The sequence below is a fragment of the Polypterus senegalus genome, chromosome 4, assembly GCF_016835505.1.
Source record: "Polypterus senegalus isolate Bchr_013 chromosome 4, ASM1683550v1, whole genome shotgun sequence".
NCBI lineage: Eukaryota > Metazoa > Chordata > Cladistia > Polypteriformes > Polypteridae > Polypterus > Polypterus senegalus.
This window is the reverse complement of record NC_053157.1, coordinates 106,686,104-106,707,419: the sequence shown is the minus strand read 5'-3', so window position 1 is coordinate 106,707,419 and position 21,316 is coordinate 106,686,104. Positions and strand designations below refer to the sequence as shown.

The window sequence follows — 21,316 nt, the reverse complement described above, 5'->3', positions numbered from 1 at the left end:
AATTATGCCACACAGGAGCACTATAAGAGTGAAATGCTTAAGCCCTTCACCTATGGTTCTGCATGTGAGTTGATAGCTGCTACTGAATTGTTCGGCTGTCGCTTTCAAGTGTACTGAAATGGCCAAATATTTTACACCTTTCGACAACCGCCAATACCTCTTAAACATCTTAGATTCACAGGTGACGATTTCAGTAGTGGACACTTTGATGTTTATGAATGTTTAAACTCTCAAATGCTGGATGTGAAGTTATCGATGAAACCGGTTGTATGCTTACAACGCATGACAGATGCCGAATGTTACTTCAACATGAGTCCTGCAAATACTGTCGTAATTGATACAAACCATGAAACTCAAACCGATTATGACAGCAGCAATCCAAGCTGTGAGATTTCAGACAAGATTACTTTTCACATGGCCAACTGTACGTTGGATGCTCAAGAGTAAGCTCAGTGCACAGCTTGGTCATATTACAACTGGAGGGCCGAACTGACAATGTGGTATACAAAGAGATCCTTAACAAATAATTATTGGTATATTTTCCCTCAGTTTAAAAAGGTTTGATTTTCTTCTTAATAAAAATTTTACGGCAGTACTTAGCCGCTGTGAAGCGCGGGTATTTTGCTAGTTGGTTTATATTCTTGTTTTACTTGAAATTAATCATGATTTTTGTCTTATGTTTAATAGAAACCTGACTTGTCAGTCAACTTAGAAGTAATTGTTTGGCCAAAAAATGGAATACATTACACCCCCGCAAAGTTGCGGTTCAGAGTTTGCGGCCTCAGTAATTCGCGGATTTTTCCTTAGAACCTAACTAGTAATTGTTAGTGGAAACTGCAAATATCCTCCGCAATTTATGACTTTTTCCGTGGCAATACTGTACTGTAGAGAGAACAGGAAGCAACCATAGGGGAAACGCGGCTTGGAATGGTGAAAGTAACCACTCTGAGAATGTTGTAGCGGTGCCTGCAGTGGCTCTGATTGGTCTTCTGCTGAGGGTACAGGGGCTGTTGGGGTCAAAGGATGTCAGCACGGCTTTTAAAATGGGAATAGTGACCAAAAGAAAAAAAAAGAATTTTTTGTAATCTGTGTTTCAAGTTCCTGTCTGTCTGCCTTCTATTGGGTTAGCTGTACTTATTCGTTTTGTCCTGGATCGTTTTGTGGTTGGGGTCTGGATTGTCTGCTGTCTGCCTGTGTACATGAGGACTGTAAGTGGATTCATGGCCATCCTGTGAAGAAAGGAATGCTCCTGAACTTGTCCACCTATCTTCACCATTTCAGGAACTACCAGTAGAACTATCTTTACATTCCCATTCAACGTGCAGATCTCTGGACTATTAATTTTCATAATTACTTTTCATCGTTGTCGTTTTTCATGAATTTTACTGTGTTTTCTTTGTGCTTTGTTGTATTTAATGTATAATCGCCGTAAGGGGAACAGGGGTGGTGGTGTTGTTTTCATTTATTTCATTTGCTTTCATTACATTCTTTATTTGCTGTTTGATTACCGGTTAGCTTTGTTTTTGTCTCTGTTTTTGAATGCGTGCGGGTTGTGCCAAGGTTGGGTGCGTCCCTGGAATCTCCACCATAAATATAAATAAATCCCTGTCTTCTTGACGGTGTGAATCTTAGCAGAACCGGACCACTACAGCGTTATTCATTTCTCCTTGCTGCTGAATGACTGCTTCCCTGTGACTCTTCTCCAGCTGAGTGTTCTCGTGTTTTCCATTTTGTTCTTCTTAACCCTTAAACCGCCTCAGCTAGCTATAGTCATTTCCCAGTGCAATTTACCAGCACACTGGAGCTGATCAGTCAGTGTCATACATTTGTTGACCAGCCAGCTCATGACCACTGCCGCCCCTGCAGCACTGCAACCTCACTGTCTCTGGGATTCAGCTGCTGCACTAGACTACCCTGCAAGCATCAGCATTTACCTCTGTGTGCTTGCGTGCAGCCAATTCAAGCACAGTTGGCTTGGTGATTTACTGAATTTCATTAATGCCATCAGTTGCACCTTGTACATATTGTTTCAGTAGTTTTTTCAATAGTTTTTACATTTCATTGGCAGTGTATAAAATGGTCTGTGTTTCAGTAATTGTGGTGCTCTTTGCATGAAAAAAATGTGTTCCATTAATATTTCACTTTTTCTTTGTGAATTGTGACGTTTACTTAAAAAGTGCAGCAAAAAAGTATTTGGCGTCCAGGGATGCATTAACCCCCAAGTATGTGGCAGTTTAAGGATTAAAGCCCCAAGATGCCGCCAAAACACCCTGCACCTTCTAAGGCTTCTGGCAATGAAAAACGCACTTGCATGAATTATAGTACATGTAGCAGTAACATCGGTATCTTACACTCTAGCACTACTGGAGACATAGCAGTACAGTACTGTACAGTATACAGGTTTACCTTTACATTCTTTTTTTAGGTAATATATTAAGCTGAGTTTGAAATTAAATTAAAGTGTTTTGGGGGCATATTTAGGGTTTAAACTATAAAAGTAGGCATTTTTTAATCATATCCAAAATATGCGGTTACGCTAGAAACGTAATCCCCACGAATTTCGGGGATGTAATGTATTAACTAATTCTATACTGTCCATTGGCTTTTGTAAAAGTCTTTATGAATTTTTACAATTGGAGAGAGATGAAAATAAAAGTTCAAAATGTGAATGCTACTGTATATGAAAGTTCTATTCTTACGCCCTTGTGACATTTTAAGTTTTAAGTTTTCTTTACATGGCGTGTAGTGAGATTAATTATCATTGCAAAAAAGCATTATGTTGAAATGTTAGTTGTGCAGCTTCCATCATAGAATTCCATCTGTTTAGGACATATATAAGTGAGATTAAGACTAGGTAATGAATGAAAAATAGGGTAGATTATAATCGATAGATAGATATGCTGTATATATGCATTGCCTATATAAAAATATTTATCCCATTGGAAATTTTCTTTTATTCACATACAAAATTGAGTCACAGTTGATTTAATTAGGCAACAGTAGAAGATTCTGATGTCAATGAAAACAGACCTTTGCAAAACAATCTAAATTGATTACAAATAAAACACAAAATAAGTAATAGCATAATGATTCTACACCTTTCATATGACGCACCTAAATCATTACTGTTGCAGCCGGTTGAATTTAGATGTTGCATAATTAGATAGAGATAACCTGTCTGTAGTAAAGGGGTTTCAATTGATTAAACCAGTATCCGGAAAAGTCCAGCTTATGATGAGTCAGTACCATAGTCTTAATATGCACCATAAAGTCAAAAGAACACTCCAAATAACTCCATATAAAGGTGATTAAAAAGCAGAAGGCATAGGTTGAATACAAGACAGTAATCAAGTTGGTTAAAATCCCTTTGAGTGCAGTTAAATCAATCATTACGAAATGAAGAATATGGTACAGCTGAAAATTTGCATAGATCAGGTCAACCTCAAAAAGTGAGTGTGCAGGCAGTGTGATTGTCTCAGTATAAGCCTTTGACGGCAATCATACCTGCAACCACTCCCCAGCATATCAAAAGTGGAGTGTAAGATCAAAAGAACAGAAGAAAGAAAAATAAATAAATTAATTAAGGCGGGCAAATAGAGTAGAGGCTAAAGGACGGGACAAGAAGCAGACAGGAAAGGTAAAGCAAACAAGCTTCAGAAGGGGGCTGTGGGTCACTTCTGTTGAGCATTTTGGGAGCAGGAGCGACCATTATGCTCTGGTAATGCTTACAAGAGGTGGAGCCATTGGCAGCAGTGGAAGTACAGAGTGTCCGTGTACCGGGTGGAGCCAAGGTTGGCAGCGGTTCGGGTAGAGCACCAGAGCTTGTGGGTTTTAAATGTGTTTCCTGACAGATTTTTTTAACCTTGTTTTAATAGTTCTGTTTCTTGGATTTTAACCTCCATTGTGCACTTTATTTTATGGGTTTATTTAAATTTTGGAGCACTGCACTTTTTAGACAACACCTTGGGAATTGTTTTTAGTAAAAACACTGTTTCACCATCCTCTTGTTTGGTGTGTTTGTCCTCATTTGCTCAACTCATCCCGGTCATTACTATGATGGAGGTGGGTTCAAGAGGCTCCCAGACAAGAGTGGGAGCATGGAGTCGTCCCACATCATCACACGCCAGTATTATTTGACAGTAAATGTCAAAAGAAACTGATTCAACTGAGATCTAACTGTGGGCTACTTCTGAGTGACTAGTTGGCTTAGGTCTCTAAGAGTGTGACTGTGTCCAGCTTTGTCTCTGACTTTCTCTATTACAATTAATCAGGGAACTGTCTGCATTTTATTTTTTCCAGGGATGCTGCTGACTGGAGTTTTTGTTTTTTCCTCCTCCATTGTTAATAAGCCAAAGATCATCAATTAATTCATGGGCAGATATTACTGGTTTCAAATAACTTTGTGTTTAAACAAACGTGTCTTTATATAAACTAATTCTGTTTTTGGTCATTTTTAATATTTGTTTGTATTTTACCTGAGAACTTGTTATAGCTCTCTGTACATGAAGAATGCCATACATAAAGAAACTGAATTGAATTTAGCTGTGGAGTGGCATTAGAGGGCATTAATATTTTGAACTGAACTGGCAAAATTATTGAAGACAAACAAGAGGTTGAATGGTGTAATTCAGTGTTTCCCAAACTCGGTCCTGGGGACCCCCTGTGGCTGCAGGTTTTTGTTCCAACCTTATTCTTAATCAGTGACAACACCTGATAACACTGATTTCATTTAATTAGATGGTATTTTTTTTTCTTTTATTCGACATTAAGAAAAGCACAGCAGCATGATTTTTACATTTATAAGACATTTATAAATATTTGTGCTTTTGCTATAGATTTAAATGCTTAACTCTCTTTTGTTGATTTCATTATACTTTGCCCTTTCTCTGTGCAGTTTTTCCCCATTCGTTGTATCTTAATAATGACAATTTAAAACAAGCAGATCAGACACCCAGGCAAACAACACTGAATAATCATAGGCTACAACTACTTTAGAGTCAGACCCACTAATTAGTAAATAATGGTTTAATTAAACAATTAGAACACCTAGAAAAGTAGAATGAAAATCAAGATGAAAATACTGTTAAAAAGAAAACAAAAAACATTCCTATATAACTACTTGGTACATTTTAATATTTTTTTTTCGCTAACTTAGTTTTCTAATTTCTATATTAGTTCCCTAAACACAGAACTTGGGAAATATCAGTTCACTTAATTAGCCCAGGAGTTCAATTAAAAAAAGAAGCTGGTTGGATCAAAAACCTGCAGCCACAGGGGTCCCCAGGACCGAGTTTGGGAAACACTGGTGTAATTGTTCTTGATAGAATTTTCTTTTCAGGTCTTACTCAGTCTATGCTAAAGAAAACAATTTCTTAATAGGTTTTACCTCCATATTTGTTTAAAGGATTAAATCCTGTTTAATACTTCCCTTCTAAGCACCATTGTCTATATATGGCTTCAAAGTTTGGTCTTGAAGTAAGAGCTTGTTGTTAAGGATCATTTATCAAAGTATTTCTTAAATAAATGCTTCAAATGTGTACTATACTTGATAATTTAATGATTTTGCTTAAATTGAAGTCCTCTTAATGTTATACCATAAAAATTATGAAAGCTCTTAGAGCAGCTTAAACAGAGTGCAACAAAGTCAGAAGCACTTTATAAGATACTTTTCACTGTTGAAAAATTGTTGTAAATGTGTACTGTTAAGGTTTTGATTAATGAAATGCCAATTCTGGTAAAAAAAAACGTTTTGATATTTGATTAATGTCACACTAATTTAGCTGAGACTTAACAATTTAATATAAGTTAAATGGACTTATTAAACATTCACAACATGAAAGGAGTGCATTTGTAATTAATGTACTTTTGATTAAAGTATATGCATTAAAATCCTTAATCCCATAACAGTTAAAAGAAAATATAGATTTTAATTGGGCTATTCTTAACCCCCAATGTGTTTTTTAATCTGGCTTAACTTTACTGAAAATGATTTTCAATTGTTCAGTAGGATATTACTTACTTATGTAGTGAAGTAAATTATCTTTAATTGTAATTTTGCAAGAAAAATATGAATATTCATTATGATTCATTCTTCATTGCTCCTAATGGGATAATTATGTTTTAAAACATGTTAGTAAATAATGGTTGAGTTATATTTCTTGACATATTTTAGGAGGACCATGCAATTGTTAGCACTACTGCTTTTCATGGTTTAGTTTCTGTCTGAGGAGTTTGCTAAGGATAGAGCTGCCAGGGAAGAGGAAAAGAGGAAGGCCTAAGCAAAGGTTTATGGATCAGGTGAGAGAGGACATGCAGGTGATGGGTGTAACAGAACAAGATATAATAATTGTTCCTACAGAGTGAAAATGTTTTCATTTATCATTTTGAAATCTTTGTTAGCCAAGTGTCCTTTTGTTTCTTTGTTCTTTTAAGGGCCAATAAATGTATATCCTATGTACAGTAACAGAAAAAGGTTTGTGAATCCTTTGGAATTATTTTATTCTTGCATTAATTACTTAGAAAAAAAATAGTATAAAATTTAACAAAGGCAGAATAATAGGCAAACACAATCTGATTAAACTAATAAAATACAAGCATACATCTTGTCAGTACTGAAAACATTTACACTTCTAGGCCATTGACTTCAAAAGCTAATAGGAGTCAGATGTTTCTATCAATGAAATGAGACTGCGGGTGTAGGCTGCAGGATCCTGTCCTTTTAAAAAAAGGTACACAAACGTTGCATACTGACACATTCTATTGGTTTTAAGAAAGAGCTGTTCACATGAACCTACCAAAGAAATGATAGCAAAGAAGATGATAATGATGAAGAAGGAGGAGGAGGTGGTGGTTCTAGAGATGCATAAATTAGGAGGAAATTTGCTTTGTTGCTTCATGTCCTGGACAGCATGGTATTGCAGGGGGAAACGGAAGTGAGAAATTTCTGTTTGGTAATACAATATGACAATTACCCATAATGTAGGAATAAATCATAAAAAAATGGATTAAACTTAAGACAATTTGTGTTTTCAAATGACCAAATTAGAATCCAGACCTCTGCCTCAAAATAAAGTGGAACAGCTTTGTATGGAGGAATGGTCTAAACTTCATCCTTATCATTGAGTGTAGTTTAAGCAGGTTATGTTTGTCCATTATTTGGACTTAATTTCAAAACATATTTAATGTAAAAATGAGATTATTCCAAGGATTTCACAAAACTGTATGTAAGACTGTTTTTTAGTTTTTTTACTGGAGCATGCAACTGTGCAACGGTGTCATTGCATGTAGCAGCCTAAATATTAAAAAACTAAAGTCAGCTTCTAAAAGTTAAAATAGGAGCCTCCCTTTTACAGATCTGGTTATTCTAGATACCCAGGATGGTAACAACAGTGTTTTTGACAGTTCCTATTTATTAGTGTCATGTTTTGATGATCTTAAATACTTTCACCTGTTTTGATATGTGCTTAGACATTCATTAAATTAGGTCAGTGCTTAACACATACATGATTATGCACTGATGATGATAAGAATATATTCGGCAATTCTAGAAAAGAAGTGCATATTTTCAGTACTGTGCAACACATATGTTCTAACCAAGGAACACAGTGCTTTAGTTACAGTGATTGTGCATGAATTTCTTCTGAGAAATGTGTGTCATGTCCCTACACCTAATGTGCAAAACCTGGCTGTTGCAAAGGGCAAACAGGTGTTACCAACTAAGAGGCATACATCTTGTTCTTTGTTTTTACTTTTATAGTTTGAACTCCAAAATTCTTACTAACAAACCAGGGTCAACACACAGAACTTGTCTGTCTCCATTTCACTTTGTTTCCTATGCAGTGGTATTTCAGCACTCTATAGTAATTGAAGGGGTGAGTTCAAAAACCTGCTAAGTACATTTTTTGGCGAACTTTAGGTGAAGCATGATTGTGACTCATCAAAGGGTCGGCTATGTGCTTGGCATTGAAGTGGGCTTCAAAACCTGCTAAGTACCAAAATATAGTCCTATAAATTTTGATGTGAGTTCCAAAACCTGTTAAATACATAACCAGCTTAGTTCCAAAAGCTGCTAAGTACACCAGCCAATCATCTCAATATGCCACACTGAGAGTTTTAGGAAGAGACTGGCAGGTGCTTAACTATAAGTCTGCAACTGCAAAAGTCTGCAAAAAAAAGCTCCCATTTCACTTGACAAAAGTTCGAGTGGTGGAAATAACAAGAAGTAACATAAACATAAAGACCACGTATTCGGGCGACTTTTGCAGTCACAGTATTGTGAAATGTGGCAGCAAAATAAAAATAAAAAACTTGTCAGCTGACCCACTTCCACTGAATTGTTTTGTTAATCCAGTAAAAGCAAAGGATGCCGAAATGTTGCTTAGCAAAATGGGAGTCAATATGGACAATCCGCAATCAGAAAAAGTTAAAGAGTTCTACCTCCCAGTCATTGGAACAGCCAACAAAAACACTAAACCAATGGCAGACAGTGATACTGAAATATATGATGAAGACGATGTAGAATACTGACATTCTAGAGATTGCTTATAACTTGTTTAATTTACTACTTAAACAATGTTTAACAGGAATTCATGACTTTTAGCATTACTTTTTAGCTAAATAGTTTAGAGACTAAAAGCTCTGAATTTCTTTTGTTATATAAAAAAAATATTTCAAGATCCAGAGCACTTTTGATGAAAGTTTCTACTTATAGGTTTATGGAATAGCATTGATTTAGCGTCAAAATCTGCTAAGTATGTTTTTTTCCTATTTTTTACAAAAATGTAAAATATTCAGATTTCTGAGATGTCCAGCAATTGACCTTCAGTAATGTAACAACCAACATTCTGCAAAAAGAATTTAAAAAATATCATTTCAAATACTTAAAATTATTTTTCTCCTTTTCACAAAAAGTTGTCTCCTGTACTTAGCTGATTTTGCAACTCAGCTCTTCAATTGTGACAGTGTGTATTCTTTAGTGAGCCTTAAATGTAAATTCCAGATGGCAAGATCTTAAAGCTTACGTGAAACCATTAACTAAATTAGTTTCTAAGATGTCATATGGGTAGATCATGAAGACAATGTAGTAGAATTACCAGTACTGAGTAGTTCAGCAATAACTTTTTTTGCTTTTATTTTTTTACTGTGGAATGGTAGGCTTCATTTTATTTGGAATCTGCTGTGAAATACAGACCGAATTCATCAACAGACAGTGTTCCTTAGTATTCGCAGGGGATTTAAACTAACATTAGAGCATGCAAGTAATCCTGCTGTTGGATAGATTAAGAAAGAATATGTTCTGTACACAGATGACTTCTGTTCCACTAAAAATCTATTTGTTGCTAAGATTGTTTTATATTGTCTTGATCTGTTGTGTTGACTTTCACCAGTATAGTATGTACCTGTTATGCTTCTGAAAAGTAAATTTTCCACAGTTGGTATCGGAGAAGATTGGGAAAGCTGGCTTAGTTTACTTTTGCAAAATCTGTAACATGCATTAAATAGAAAATTGTTTTTCCTAAGAAATTTCCATCTGAGAAATATGAAATGTGATGAGATATAGGTATTTTGCTTTATACCAAAGTAGGGAATCTCAAATTATGCAGATCCTATCAGCTTTTTTTTTTTTTTTTATAAAGAGTATTGGGTCCGACTCCTATGCTTTGATTTATCCATCATATTGTATACTCCTTCTTGTGAGTGTCTGGATTGCTAATCTGGTATGATGCGTTTAGTCGTGTTCTTAATTCTTCTTTCGGCTGCTCCTGTTAGAGGTTTTCAAAGCAGATCATCTTTTTTCATATCTTCTTGTCTTCTGCATTTTACTCTGTTACACCCATCACCTGCATGTCCTCTCTCACCACATCCATAAACTTTCTCTTAGGCTTTCCTCTTTTCCTCTTGCGTGGCAGCTCTATCTTTAACATCCTTTTCCAAATATACCCAACATCTTTCCTCTATACATGTCCAAACCAACGCAGTCTCGCCTCTCTGACTTTGTCTCCCAACTATCCAACCTGAGCCAACCCTCTAATGTACTCATTTCTAATCCTGTTCATCCTTGTCACACCCAGTGCAAATCTTAACATCTTGAACTCTGCCAACTCTAGCTGTGTCTCTGGTTTTCTGGTCAGTGGCCACCGTCTCCAATTCATATAACAAAGCTGGTCTCACTACTGTCATGTAAATCTTCCCTTTCACTCTTGCTGATAACCATCTGTCACAAATTACTCCTGGCACTTGTCTCCACCCATTCCACCCTGCCTGCACTCTCTTTTTCACCTCTCTTCCACAATCCCTGTTACTCTGCGCTGTTAATCCCAAGTATTTAAACTCCTCTACCTTTGCCAACTCTACCCCCTTCAATCTCACCATTCCACTGACCTTTCTGTCATTCACACATATGTATTCTGTCTTGTTCCTACTGACATTCATCCCTGTCCTCTCTAGAGCATATCTCCACCTCTCCAGGATTTCCTCAACATGCTTCCTACTCTTGCTACAGAACACAATGTCATCAGCAAACATCATCTGTCAATCTGTCCATCACCATTGCAAATAAGAAAGGGCTCAGAGCCGCTCCCTGATGTAATCCCCCCTCCACGTTGAATGCATCCATCACTCATACTGTGGTCCTCACCACTGTCACACTTCCCTCATACATATCCCGTACAACTCTTACATACTTCTCTGCCACTCCCGACTTCCTCATACAATACCACAACTCCTCTCGAGGCACCCTGTCATATGCTTTCTCCAGGTCCACAAAGACACAATGTAACTCCTTCTGGCCTTCTCTGAACTTTGCATTTGTTGTGCTCTTTCTTGACATGAAACCATACTGCTGCTCACTAATCATCACCTTTCATCTTAACCAAACTCCACTACTCTTTCCCATAACTTCATGCTGTGGCTCATCAGTTTTATCCCCCTGTAGTTACTACAGGTCTGCACATAACCCTTATTCTTAAAAATCAGTAGCAGCACACTTCTCCTCTTCTCAGGCATCCTCGAACTTTCCAAGATTCCATTAAACAATCTGGTTAAAAACTCCACTGCCATCTCTCCTAAACACCTCCATGCTTCCACAGGAATGTCATCTGGACCAATGGCCTTTCCATTCTTCATCCTTTTAATAGCTGTCTTTTTTTTCAGTTTTATGCTCCCACACCAGCCACCATGCCAAACTTGTTTTGTTATACCCCCTCTTTATTTGAAAAGTGTGTCAGATCTTGCGCGCGAATGAGACTGGGACTGGGAAAACTGTGGATGTGAGTGGTGTGCGTGACTGAGAATGACTGTCACTGAGAATGACTCTTGTTGCATTAGTGCAACAACGTTTTCCGAAATGTACAATACAGGTCAAAAAATGAATTATTCCAAATGTCATATATACCTAAGCCTCTCTTTTTTGTCAGTGTGGCTTTGACATCATGGATAAGAAGGTGCATACTAATTCAGCGTGAGCAGGAACACTCAAGAATAAAACTGAATTAAAAAAATTCACATCCACAGTCATTCTTGGCGTAACCCTCCCCATTTATCCGGGCTTGGGACCGGCACAAAGAATCACACTGGTTTGTGCATCCCTTGTGGCTGGGTTTAGTCATGTTGTTATTTGTGACTGGTTTAATTGTGCACAGCTTTTAGATTTCATAACAATTACATTCAGATTTTATTTCACACGTATCATTTGGTTATAATTAGTACACTTGTTGATGGCTACCTAATTGGTTTTAATGTCATGACAATTATAAAAAGCAGTAACTAGATAAATTTAGTATAATTAAAATTATAAAGTACTTGTTGCAAGCAAAATGTTTTCCATCCATGTCCAGGTTTCCTGGGAACACTCAGTATACACATACACAAAATATGAAAATATGCTGTTAGTATAGGTTGTAATTGGATCAATCATTTAGGTATTTCATTTACCATCGTAGACTTTAAAATATTACAAATTATTTGTTTTCCTAAAATTCTTAAGTGAAATTGTACTTTAGCAGTGTTACTGGTTTTATATATAGTAATTAAAGAATAGATTATTTTTCAAATCTCTGTGTTATTTTCAGCCATTAACAAATTATAAGGTCTCACTTTCTGCTTTACATAGTTGTTTGAAACAGGTGAAGCTGATATTCTTTTTGTTTTCCTTATATAGCAGTTATGAAGGATTTCTGTTGCAGGAAAGTATGCTGTTTAACAAGTTTTATTACATTCTTATAATTCGTTGTCCTTTAAAATTTGAAGGTAGATACAGTAATCCCTTCTTGATCGCGGGGGTTGCGTTCCAGAACCCCCCGCGATAGGTGAAAATCCGCGAAGTAGAAACCATATGTTTGTATGGTTATTTTTATATATTATAAGCCCTTATAAACTCTCCCACACTGTTAACATTATTAGAGCCCTCTAGACATAAAATAACACCCTTTAGTCAAAAGTTTAAACTGTGCTCCATGACAAGACAGAGATGACAGTTCTTTCTCACAATTAAAATAATGCAAACATATCTTCTCTTCAAAGGAGCGCCGTCAGGAGCAGAGAATGTCAGTGAGAGAGAGTGCGCAACAGAAAAGCAAACAATCAAAAAATCAATAGGGCTGTTGGGCTTTTAAGTATGCGCACCGCGATAAAGCAGCCGCAAAGAAGGGAGCAATGTGAAGGTAGTCTTTCAGCATTTTTTAGAGTAGCCTCCGTATCTTCTAGGCAAACAGCCTCTGTGCAAACAGTCCCTCTGCCCACACCCCCTCCGTCAGGCGCAGAGCATGTCGGAGAGAGTGAGAGAGAACGAGAAAAGCAAACAATCAAGCACCGCTCAGGAAGCACATCGTATATCATTGAGGAGTTTTAGTTAATACATAATACATGCTCTGATTGGGTAGCTTTTAAGCCATCCGCCAATAGCGTCCCTTGTATGAAATCAACTGGGCAAACAAACTGAGGAAGCATGTACTTTAAATTAAAAGACCCATTGTCCGCAGAAATCAGCGAACCAGCAAAAAATCTGTGATATATATTTAGATATGCTTACATTTAAAATCCGCGATTGAGTGAGGCCGCGAAAGTCGAAGCGCAATATAGCAAGGGATCACTGTATTTCAATGTTTGTGCCTTTTTCCCCTATGTATTAATTGGATTGGCATGAAAATAGTTCTGACAATAATTTTATTTTATATAAAATACATTTATAAAGTGCCTATAAAAATGATTCAACCCCTTGGAAGTTTTCATGTTTTATTGTTTATACAATATTGAATCACAATGTGTCTTTCTTGGTATTGATCAACAGAAAAAGACTCTTTAATGTTAAAGTTAAAACAGATCGCTACAAAGTGATCTAAATGAATTACAAATATAAAACACAAAATAATCTAAAACTTCAAAAGGGGTAAATACTTTTTATATATTAGCTATGCTGTATTAATTAGATTTTTTTTGTATTATGTTGTATTATGTTTTGTATAAACATTCAAGAATATGTCACATTCAAGAATATTAACATTTTCTACATGTCTGAAATGGTTAAAACAGTTTCAGAATCTGCATATTTAAATTCTTTATTAATAATGCACATTTATTGTCAAGAGGAGAAAGAAAATAATTAAGAATCACTTATTGATTAGATGATAAAATGTTATTCTTTGTCTTACTTAGGATGTCCTAAATAATCTTGGCTCCTGTGAGCTTGATGAAGATGACCTCATGTTAGATTTGGATTTTCCAGAAGATCAACGTCATCGCTTCGGTAAGTTAAAGACCTTAAAAGACATTAAAAAGAAAAAAAAATTCTAGGCTGCTAATATCATATTCTGCTTGATCTTTTTCAGTTTCCTGAATTACACTGATTTTAGCCTAAAATAATAACAATTTTAATGATTATATACCTTGATGCTGGGGAGTAACTAGACAGAATGGGGTCTGTGTGAAACGTACATATGCCTGTATGCATATCAAACATTTTGTACGTTTTTATTCAAACAGGAAAAATATAACTATATAATGTAACTATCACACAATTTGATTTCTGAAGTCTTTAACTATAAGTGATGTCATTTGCACTAGGATTGCCTTACCCACTTCGCATTGCTACCAATGTGTGTGTCATTTATGAAATGGCCCACATAATTTGTATAAATATATGGGTATTACAGTGCATTTTAACATTTTTTGTAAAATTCTATATTGCAAGTACTGATAGTAATCATTACAAAAAAAAAACCATTTTCATCTCACCCCACTTTTAGTATGCAGTACCAGTACACATACATTACCGGAACCACTGTTGTTTTGTAAACTTGAAAATGAAGTCACATTGGTTAAAATACATAATACTGCACTAGCACTGACAACGATGTAACTTTAGAAAGAAGTATCGTTATAATTATGTAATGTGCATACAATACAAAAAAGAGAAATGATCCATAAGGAACTGTACTGCATACTGTACTAAAGGTGGATTTCACTATAGGAAAAATAACAAAAAGAAGTAATTTTAATTTATATTCCTCTTTTGGGATTTTAATTACAAATACAAAATCTTGTATTGTTTCTTTAACATTTTGTTACTTAACTCTTTTTGACTCTATTTCATAAAACAGGCACGCTTACAAGTCTAGTCTGGGACACAGTAGATTGTAAATAATTCATAAGTTTCAGCTTGCTGAATGACCACTCAGCCATTGAAACTGTCATTGGAATAGTTAAAAACAAAACACATGCAGTGCAGATGTCTTGCAGACTAACTGCAATCATATGATTTTTTTTATTGTGATGAAGTCCTCTAATTCATTTACGGGTTACTTGACACTCAAAAGGCCTGTAGGCCGGTTGGCATGGTTTAAAACCTTATGCCTTTCACACCTTACTCTTGGCAAGGCTGTCACTAACTGAAGAATATTGTTTACTCAAAGCTGTTAGAAATGGTAAGAATATACCAATACAATTCTATTTATAGGGGTTATAAGAACCTCCCATAGTTTATGCATTGTCATCTAGTAAAATATTCATCAATCTTAAAGAACTAGGAAATGGCTCTTATAGTCTATATGCATCAAAATCTTTATACATACAATATAAAGTTTACTCTTACATTACATATTTCACTGAGAACAGACTTACAATATAGCAACGCAAAAATAAAAATTTAATTAAAGTCAATGTTGAAGAGATACAGCTAATAAAAATATTGCCTGATGACAACCTTTTCAGATGAGCCCTTCTTTTTGAAGAATAGCCATCAAGGATAGAAGGTGAGATTAGTTTTGAGTTAGAGAATTTTTAATTCATATTAAAAGTGCTTCAAAACCTCTGCTATTTTCTCATTTGTGATGGAAGAGACATGTTGTTAGATTGTTTTTTTAAAGAAAACCCCAAACATGCTGTCGTTGATTAACATAATAACACAATTTATTGGCTAACACAAAGGTTATAGAAGATGTATTTATATAAAACCTCAAAAGATAATTAATGGAAAACACAAAACATAAAGTCTCGAATGACTGGATATATCTCTCTCTCTTTGTGCTATAAAGAAGGCACAGTCTTATGAATTACATTTCCCCTCTGCCACCTTTGAAAGATTATTCCTTATGTAGCTTTTAAATGCTGGGGCACAGTATGTGGCCTGTTACCTACCACACTGGTGAAACACTTGCTTTGCTTTGTGACCAATATTCTTTCTTTCAAAATCTGTGTCTTTTAGTGTGTATGAGACATATACTGTAGGAACTATGAAGAATTACAAGCAGCTTCAAGTTGGGACGGAGGAGGATTTTGATCTTACAAGCTTTGGGTTCCTATTAAATTTGGAGAACGAAGAATTTACATAATCTAAAGTTTCACCCAACACATACAGACTACTACTTTCAGCTTTAGTTAACACCAATCACCAGAAACAACACATACTAATATATTTTCTGGGTTTTGCTTTAAGTGAGAGGCTGCAAACAGTGTTAACATCAGAATAAAAAGTACAAAGTTCAGTTCTTATCATTTTTAAACAGGAATCAGTGCTGTGTTTTAAAATTTTCATGTCCCGTATTAGATTCTACTGGTATATTTGGAAGGCCAGTTAACTTCGTATTCCATTATCTCACAGTGTTTTTAATCTGGCTGGCTCAGTCTGTCCTGCAGTTATTCTTTTCATGAGTCATTCTGTGATCCTTTCTTCCTAGCATAAAATACTTTTGCCAGTGGTTATTATTTAGGTACTCTTTTTCCGTCGGTGTAAGGGATGCATTTATTTTTACTGATGTCTCTGCTGCTTTGTGAACTCCATTGTCCTGAAGCAAGACTGGATTACGTGGCATCTGCTTAACCTTCAAACTCTGGAATAGACTGTTTTCTGCTTCAGATGTACAAACACTTTATTTGAAGTAGAGGGTTTTCAGGGTTTTCCCTGAAGGTTGCACACAAGGCAATAAAGAGTATTCTATAGAGCAAGCTGAACAGTGGCAGAAAAAAGTGAAACTGACGGTTATGCTCCCTTATAAACACAAGAGGTGGTAAGTTTTTCCATCAAGACTTGTGAAGATGAGTTTATAGTGGCCATCTATACTGACAAGTCAAAGAGCAGGTCCCTGTGTACAGAGTGCTAGCAAGACTGCCTTAATTTGTTTATTAATTCTTATCAGATACTGATCATGCCCATATTTAAAGATAGGCACTGTTTATTGGTTCTAAACCTAAAAACCTGTTCCTTAGGTCAGGTGTCCCCAACCCCTGGTCCGCGGCCCACTGCCGGGCCGTGGCCGTCTGACAGCCGGGCTGTGAGAGAACTGCCGACGATGGAGACTAACTCACTGAAGGCCTACAGCAAAAAGGCTGCCCCCTTTTCAGACACTTTTCAGAATGCTAGGCGGGCAGGGCTTTGCAGCGGTGCAGAGAGAAGAGAGAGACCGCAGTGAGAGAGTATTACTACGAAGTATTTTTATGTTTCTGACAGTTTCCCCATATGACACGAGTCTATAGAAATCTCATTACTACGAAGTACATTCAGCAGCAGATCCTTTCATTACAACAAAGTAACCTTGAAATGCTTGAATGAATCATCCACAGAGCAGTTTGTTCTGTGGTCGCAGCTCAGTTGTGCACATTTGCACCACAGTCCCCAAATAGAAACATTGTAAAAAATGTTCTTTCTTCGAACTTTCCTCGTACTGTTTTTTGCTGTTTTTGTTTTCTGTGGTATTCAGTAATACCTTTTCCTTATTGCTCGTCAACATTTGAAAAACATCCATTGGAATTTAACTCATTGTCACCCTTCTATAGAAATGGCAGACACGAAAAACGATAACAGTGTTAATGTTTGTGATGTGCAATCTGTTGGAATGACAAATACAATGCATATGTCTTTGTTATATGCAAAAAAGAAGAAAAATCACGGGTTGCAAACGTATGCGAACGGCTGCATCTAAAGACGCCGAAAAAGACGTTTTTATGTGGCTCAGTGATGCTCGTTCAAGAAACATTCCTGATAATGCGGCACTCATTCAAGAAAATATGAGGTTTTTAAACTCTCTTGGAACCCAGACAAACAATCTCACACAGACGCAGCAATAGAGCTTCAGGTCGCACTTCATCGTGTCATTCATGTTGGGTGGGGGGGGGGATCCAAAAAGAGTTCAGAAACCTCACAATATGAAGAAGAAGAAAAGGATGATTTGGCTTCTGATTGATAACTGTGCTGCCCACAACATGCTCCCGCATTTAGATAATGTTCGCGTTGAATTCCCCCCACCCAATTGCACGGCAGTGCTTCTGCCATTGGATTTGGGCATCATTCGCACCCTGAAAGTGTATTATCACATGGAAATGCTGAGAACAATTCTCATCAGCATAACGTGTAGGTAATGCAAAAGAAGCTATTGAAGCTGCTTCCATTTCCAACATCCTATCTTTGTAAGGCAGTGTTTTCTGCAGTGACAACAATCAAAACGAGATTACAAGGTAGACTGAACATAAGCAACACACTTCGCATGTTACTGTCTTCCATCATCCCCAGATGTGATTGTCTGGTTTCAGAAAAACAAGCTCAGGGCTCTCATAAATTCTGCATTATGGTAAGCTGTATAATTTCTATTACTAATAACTTAATAATAATAGAAATGTAATGTAAATTGTGTTTAAAACTGCCCTACGAACCCGCCCATAATCACCCCACAAACTCCAACCTCCAACACCTCCACCACCCCACCGGGCCCTGGAAAAATTTGCTTCTAGTAAAGCGGTCCTTGGTGTCAAAAAGGTTGGGGACCACTGTCTTACGTTTATTAAGAAATTCACTTGACTGAGGGTATTGGGGTTAGTTGTGCATGATAGATTTTATCTTTGTCTGAAAATAAAGTCTAATATGACTAATATGCCAAATAAACAAAGGTAATTTGTGATGAAAATAAGAGTTTATAAAATGCAGGATTAAAATGCCATAGTAAGCCTGTTGCTTACAGCCATTTTTACAGAATACCTGGACAACTTTAAATAAAACCAAAAACAAATTATATTTAAGTACGCATGTTATAGATGCAGTTTTGTCAGTGATTTTTAAAGAAAAAAAGGTAAAAAAAAAATAACTTACAGTAACACACTTCTCTTATTTTAAAGTTAAAGTGGGACCTTTTATTCAATTCTTGATGGAAATCCCTTGAAATATGTGTTTCCTACTAGCCTTTTCAATTGTTGAGCTTTTTTTACTGCTCATCAGGTACTTTAAGAACTCTCTACCTTCTTTTAGAACCTTACTTGTAAGCTAAATATGTAAATCATTAAATACTGAAATGCCATTTTTATGCCAGAACTAGAATAAGATTAAAATGGCAGCATTTGTATACTGCACTGAGTCTCTGTTATGAATGTATTAGGTTCATTCTGCTTTATACAGAATGCCCTCATTAAAATAGATAAATTGTTAAATGGCACACTATTTAAGATTTTTGTTGAACTTTCACTCTTAAATGACAAAGTCATTTAATCATCATGTATAATACACTGATAAAAAGTGGATAATATTTAATCCGTTTTGCTTCACTGAAGATGGCTTAATTGCATAATCATTAATATGCTGGAGACACATCATAGAAGATATCCTTGTCTTTCATCAATAATATTTCCTAAGATACAGCAGTAAAACTTTTTTTTGTACCAGAAAGGTGAGTCTATTCCTGGCTACTTAAACCCTCAGTATCAGCAGATTTTTTACACCTCCACTAACTTTCTTAACGGAGGCAACTTTTTGCTTGTTGTGAAACGTCTGCCTTAATTAGACTTCTTCATTATCCAGACTCCCTCTTACTTAGGTTATTATCTCTTCTCCACCACTTTCTTATCATAAATTTCATATCTATACTGTATATTTATGCCACATAAAAACTGAGAAATATTAAAAGAATGTTTTTGATTTTAATTTGTTCAGTACTATTCATTACAGTATAATTAGTGAGCAGTCAATAAAGGGGAGTGATTTGAGTGGGATCTCAAAGATTAGGGACTGGGTACCTGAGATCAGGAGCTAAAACATTGGATGCTCCCCCTATTGACACCAACGTGGTCGATGGTAGGGAGTAAACCTCCAACTCTGCAGGTTTAACACATTGCTTTAACCAGCATTGGGTTATTACATAATTTAGTCTTCATAGTATTAAGAGTACATTTCTTGAATTAAAAGCACATTTGCTTTCTTTCACTGAAGAACTTCCTGCTGATGTTTTGTGCCAAAAGGTGCAAATAGGTTTAGACTTAGTTGATAGAGTAATCACCAGAGAATTTCCATCAAAAAACATTGCTGTTATTTCAGTAAGCATTTACTCTGTTCATTTGCTTAAAACTGCCAACTAGTTTTAATTTAAAAATTTGAAGGAACATTTCTATTGAAGAGAAAACTCATTTTATTTACATGAAATAAATATTATGAAACAAATGGAATTGTTTCATAAGATACATTTCTACAACAATAAAAAGAAGCCATTCCTGCCTTGTACTTTCCTACTGGGATGAGTGACATTGGCCCTGCCTCACCAATACAGATGCATATTTCACTTCTTTTGATAAATATTTTTTGGGTGTCAGATTGACAAAGTATTTGACAATCGTTGTTTCTTTCCGTCACTTTTTCTAAATTATGAATAATATTTTTTCATAAATCAATATAGAGACATACAGTAAGATAATATTTGGTGCATTCTTTAAACAGGCACAATCTATCAAACAATTCATGAACGTTCTGGATACAGCACTTCTTGAGAAATGATAAATGTGTTATACGATGAACCAAACAGCATTTGTTCACTACATGTCAGCCTTGTCTGTAAGACTTTGTCAGTTCTTTGGAAACGTCATTTATTTTATATATCACAAATGTTACGGGTCATAATTTGTCAAGGGGTTATGTCGCTGCAAATATGCTCATTTATCACTGCCCCATGTCCTATAAGCCTGTCTATTTTAAATCTCTTGGATATTTTATAGAATCTGAGTTTTATGTATTTTAATATAAAATTAATCATAATACTCAAAATACTGTAAAAATAGTTATAATCAAATCTCATTTTGGTTTAAGTGTTAGTTTAGTTACTTCAGGTGAGGTAACTTAGCTTTTATAAGTTTGATGACTTGACCCCTAGAAAACTTGCCCTGTATTTTGCTTCTTTTAAGTCTATCATGATATTTGTAGTAAATGTTTAACATTGAAACACAATAAATACTAATTTACCAATATTGTATATGTATTTTTTTCTTAGTTCCTATTTTTTAAAAAAATCCAGTTTTAAATGTCTGTATTATAAAGTAAACTTCAGTGTTTAAATACCTTACTTTTTCTACATACAAAACAATTCTGACAAAAGTAATGTGTAGTCTGTTTGGTATTCATCCTGATTGTTCCCATTGCTTAGGTGAAAAGATGTAGCTCTTGTAAATCTCTGATTAGCCTATAGCATGTATGTAGAGATAATTGCTCTAATGAGAACAATATACAGCAATATAGAGATTTAAAAATAACAATTTGTTCAAAATCTTATATTTTAAAATATTGGTATGAAAACAATGATAGATATCTTGAGTAACAAGTTTCCTAGAAAACATTAATCTATTCATTTTTCAAGCCCCTTTGTAATGCATGGCCACGGGGTACTGGAAACTACATTAGCAGTATTAGACACAAGGCAGAAATTAGTTCTGGACTGAAACATGTTCACTGCTTTGCACTCTCAGTTTCAACCAAAACCAATCTGTTTATCCAACATGCCAGTCAAACTGCATATCTTTTGGATGTGGGGGGAAAACTAGAAGAGCTATTGTATGTTATGGGAAGAATTTTCAAAATCCA

The 21,316-nt window shown here is 35.7% G+C and overlaps 1 protein-coding gene across 1 annotated transcript in view; it reads left to right on the top strand.

Annotated features, from left to right (window-relative positions):
• Nucleotides 1–21,316, top strand: part of ccser1 (coiled-coil serine-rich protein 1) — a 1,005,229-nt gene that overhangs the window by 385,463 nt on the left and 598,450 nt on the right. The window contains exon 4 of the mRNA XM_039752885.1: nt 13,651–13,741. Within this exon, the coding sequence (XP_039608819.1) occupies nt 13,651–13,741 (91 nt within the window). The remainder of the gene's footprint in view (nt 1–13,650; nt 13,742–21,316) is intronic.